At 38.6% G+C, this 5,025-nt stretch overlaps 1 protein-coding gene across 1 annotated transcript; it reads left to right on the forward strand.

Moving 5' to 3' along the window:
* The first annotated feature begins 339 nt into the window (after positions 1 to 339).
* Positions 340 to 2,962, forward strand: LOC108208564 (G-type lectin S-receptor-like serine/threonine-protein kinase At2g19130). The gene has a single exon (XM_017379097.2). The coding sequence runs from the start codon at positions 363 to 365 to the stop codon at positions 2,853 to 2,855; it is 2,493 nt and encodes an 830-aa protein (XP_017234586.1). The 5' UTR covers positions 340 to 362; the 3' UTR covers positions 2,856 to 2,962.
* The last annotated feature ends 2,063 nt before the right edge of the window (positions 2,963 to 5,025 follow it).

Genomic DNA, 5,025 nt, shown 5'->3' on the forward strand with positions numbered 1-5,025 from the left:
TTATATTTCAATTTAAGAAAAAATAATTAAAACAAATTATGAAATTATATTTTTATAAAAAATTTATAGCCTTCCCTCTCGCCCTACACAATTGACCGGGTGGAGGAGTATTACTCTAAAAGAAGCTATTAATGACATTGACCACAATGTCATTTATATGGTCCCGTGTTAATATTTTCCAACAGGCTACTTGGAAATTGTAATCACCACCAGTTCATTTGCGTATGGTTCGGTGTTCATATTTTCCAACAGGCTACTTGTAATCACCACTATTTCATTTGTACTATAAAACGAGAGGTTCACTCGAGAGTTACAAACATTCCCCAGTAGAAAGAGTAAACTTTCATGCACTGGATAAAGCTATGGATGCTAAACAAAATCTTTTCTTTGTGCCAATACTATTATTTTTCTTATGTTTCAGTACAACCTGTCATTTCTCTTTTGGAGCCGATAGCATCTCAGCTTATCGCTCTCTCTCGGGCGACAGAACCATTGTCTCTTCAGGTGGAAATTTCGAACTTGGTTTCTTCAAGCCTGGCAAGCTTTCCAAGTACTACATTGGCATGTGGTTTAAAAAGGTTTCTGCTCAGACTGTAGTGTGGGTAGCAAACCGAGAGAAGCCCGTCACTGATAAGTATTCTTCAGAGCTAAAACTTGTTGATGGTAACTTGGTGCTGTATGAGAAGGGTACTGAAATTTGGTCCACAGATACAAAATTGAAGTCCTCCAGTGTAGTTGCAGTACTACTTGATGAAGGAAATTTAGTTTTGAGAAATGGATCATCAAATACAACAGTCTGGCAAAGTTGGGATTACCCGACAGATACATGGTTTCCAGGAGGTTACCTTAGTTACGATAAACGTACAAACAGGACACAGATTCCTACTTCATGGAAGAACTCTGAAGATCCTGCTCCTGGATTGTACACTTTAGAAATTGACCCAATTGGACATCAATTTTTGATCAGGTGGAACAGGTCCCGGCAAATATGGACTAGTGGAGCTTGGAATGGGCAGATATTTACTAATGTGCCCGAGATCGCCAGTGGATCTATTTTTAACTTTACCTATATATCCAATAATCACGGTGATTATTTAACATATTTTTTCGCAAATAGTTCTGCATACATTATTAGTAGATCTGTTATGGATTATAATGGGCAAATTAAGCAATTTGGATGGTTGCCTGATCAACAGAAGTGGTCCCTATTTTGGTCGGAGCCAAATACACAGTGCCAAGTTAATGCTTATTGCGGAGCCTATGGTGTTTGCAACGATATTTTTTCTCCTTTATGTAATTGCTTGCCAGGCTTCAAAAGTAGGTTTGAGAAAAGCTGGACTTCGGGAGATTATTCTGGCGGCTGCCAGAGATATATGGAACTGGAGTCTGGTAATGCATACACTACCGGCAGGAAAGCAGATATCTTTCAAATTCATTCACACATGAAATGGCCTGATAATCCTCAAGCTTTCTCTGCTGTGAATGCAGAACGCTGCAAATCCAACTGCTTGAGCAATATTTCTTGCACAGCTTATGCTTATTATGAGAAAGCCTGTTTCACTTGGAACGGGGACCTCTTTAATATGCAGCAGCTATCTGTAGATGACAGCAATGGCAGGGTCATCTACATTAGAATTCATTCATCTGGCTCTTCAAAAAATAACAAGGGGATTATTTATGGCGTTGTTGGAGGGTCAATTGCAATTCTGTCCGTCCTTCTTCTAATTGCATTCAGACGACACAAATCAGGTATAGCTACTGTGATCGAAAGAGCTGCAGAAGGTACAATGGTGGCATTTGGCTACAAGGATTTGCAAACTGCAACCAAGAATTTCTCTGAAATGTTGGGGAAGGGAGGCTTTGGATCAGTTTACAAGGGAACATTGCCCGATTCAACAGTCATAGCAGTGAAGAAGCTGGAAGGCGTCAGCCAAGGGGAGAAACAATTCCGCAATGAAATCAGCACAATTGGTAACATTCAACATATAAACCTTGTGCATCTTCGCGGTTTCTGTTCTCAAGGTAACAAGAAGTTGTTAGTGTACGAGTATGCATCCAATGGATCATTAGATTCTCATCTTTTCAACCCAAAAAAGGACGAGAGTATATTACCCTGGACAAGAAGGTATGAAATTGCATTAGGGACAGCCAGAGGACTGGTGTATCTGCACGAGAACTGCAGGGACTGTATCATACATTGTGATATAAAACCTGAAAACATTCTTCTGGATTCTTTCATGTGTCCCAAAGTTGCAGATTTTGGGCTAGCCAAGTTGGTGGGGCGTAATTTTAGTAGGGTTTTGACCACAATGAGAGGAACTCGAGGCTACCTTGCTCCTGAATGGATATCTGGCGGAGCCATAACAGCAAAAGCAGATGTGTATAGCTTCGGAATGATGTTGTTTGAGTTTGTGTCAGGTAGGCGAAATTCTGAGCAAACTAGAGATGGGAAGGTTAACTTCTTTCCGGCAATTGCTGCAAATGTGATAATGGGCCGGGGCGACATCCTTACTATATTAGACCCCAATTTAAACCAGGTTGCTGATGTAGAAGAAGTAACCAACATATGTAGAGTAGCTTGTTGGTGCATACAAGAAAATGAACATGTTCGTCCAACAATGAGCCAGATAGTTCAAATTCTTGAAGGGGTTGTGGATGTGGACATGCCTCCTGATCCAAGAGGACTTCAAGTCTTTATCGACAATGAAGATGATATTGTTTTCTTCACTGATAAGGCATCCTCCTCGAATTTGCATATACAGAGCGATCCTGCATGGGCTTCATCATTCGTTGAAGAGCAGTATACCAACAAAAAGACCCAAGGTTCAAAGATACAGGAATGTGAATCTGATTGAGCCTCGCTTTGGTTCCATTTTCATATTAGAAAGTTTGAGAAAATGAAACATCGTTAATACATATTATATATTTATTAATAATGTATAATTTGATCCCACATTAACTAGTCATTTTGAGCCACATTTTGGGTGACAAGTCATTATGTTTAGAGTAGATTCTCCTCGGTGAGATCTTTTTGAAGCACATTTAAATACTCAAAATATTTAAGAGATGGATGAGATATAATTGTCCAAAGATAGTTTTTTAAGAGTGGAAGTTGATGAGGACGGTTGGATAACTCAATGGTTAAGAGCTCATCCTCAGTCGTCTCAGGTACTGGGTTCGACCCGTTTGTAAAAAAAGAAAAAGAGTGGAAGTTGATATATGAAACCTTATATCCCCTATTGAATTGATAAAGAGCACTGGAACTAATTTTTATAACAAAACACTTTTCTAGTCTGGTGCAAATTGTGAGATGTCGAGGTGAATTTCATGAATCCCCATAAACAATAACTAATTCTTTTAAGTTAAATCAAACGACCCCTTGACGCCTTTGTATTAATATTTTGTGCTGCCAATATAAGCATTCGAATTGTATCTAAGCGGGCTGCTCGAGCAAAATGCGGGTGCGGGTACTGGGGTGTGTGGTACACGACGATACGAGAATTCGGCAAATTTAAAAATATGAGGATTCGGGTGCGGAGGATTCGGCAAATATTAATATATTAAAAATATATTTTATATATGTATTTGAAGAGTTAAATTCATATTTAAACTAAATAATCGAATAAACAAGTTCAATATCCTTAACAATATACAATATAATTATTTAATAACATAATTATCACATCATAAGGTAGTCAAGTGACAGAATATTTAACTAATCACAAAATTAATCATTAAAAAGAATCTTCAAGAATCCCCGAGTATCGAAGAATCCCCAAGAATCGAGTGCGCGGTACGGCGGGTAAGTGAAGTATCCTGCTTTCTGGTCTACAAGTCTACAATGTAAGTTGGTGTGTGTCCCTCGTGGCTCTTACTATATCCACCATACTTGTCTTCCGTGACTTGGTTGAAGTTTACTTTAACTGCGCTTCTGCCTTGATTATTTCTTTTATCATTGCATCATTTCTTTAGTATTTAGCGTTAACTGATGTTCCCCAGAAGACATGTCGACGTCTCTGTGCTTTACTTTTAAGGTTGTTCCGCCTTGGATGCATTCGGCGTATCCGTTTGCACTATATCATGATCCCACCCTTTTCCCAGACCAAACAGTAGGTTTATGTTGGTTCAGTTTGTTCTACCCTTTACCAAATTTCATGCTCTTATTTTTTCTTTTATCTTGATGTTGTATAATTCAGCATAATTTCAAACTTGCATGTAAGTTATCCATCAGTTTTGTTTTGCCAAGACTCCAAGTCAAGAACCATCATTGGAGCACTAATTCTTGACTTTCTTTTAAGTTTAGAGTTAAGAGCTTGTTTAAAGAGCCCATTGGAGATGCTCTTATATAACAAAACACTTTTCTAGTCTGGTGCAAATAAATTGTGGGATGTCGAGGTGAATTTCATGAATTCGCAAGTGTTTGGATTTTCTGCTACAACGCAGCTTCACTTAAACGTGAACTTTTAAGGCAACCACGACTACAAAGAAATTTATGAGTTTTGTTTTACCAGGCTCTAGAAACCTGTTTAAGACCAACATACTCACAGAAACGATCGAACACGAGCACATCGGACACGCAGATTGCAAGGCCTTCTCTTACAACCTTGTCCTCTTGTCCCTTATATGGACCTTAAATTTTTCTTGATTGCTTGACATATGTCTAGTCTTTGAGCACTTCATTCATCAAGAAAACTGGTTGACATCCCGGAGTTCTATATTAATTTTTTGTGCTGCCAATTTAAGAAGCATTCAAATTGTGTCTAAGTGAGCTGCTCGAGCAAAAGTTGGTACATCTTGCGAATCTGGTCTACAAGTCTACAACGATACGAAGCTTCACATAAACAGAGGTATTGGTAGTCCCTGTCAACAACTTTGGCAAAATTTTCAAATGCATTATGCATATCTTGTCATTATCTCAAATTCACAGTGCGTTGATTTTTCTTTCACTCACGCCATTCTGTCTCGGGGTGTATGGTGCTGAATATAAGCTGGTGCTAAGTACTGTTATAATCTCTTATGACATGA

Source organism: Daucus carota, chromosome 1, assembly GCF_001625215.2.
Source record: "Daucus carota subsp. sativus chromosome 1, DH1 v3.0, whole genome shotgun sequence".
Classification (NCBI taxonomy): Eukaryota; Viridiplantae; Streptophyta; class Magnoliopsida; order Apiales; family Apiaceae; genus Daucus; species Daucus carota.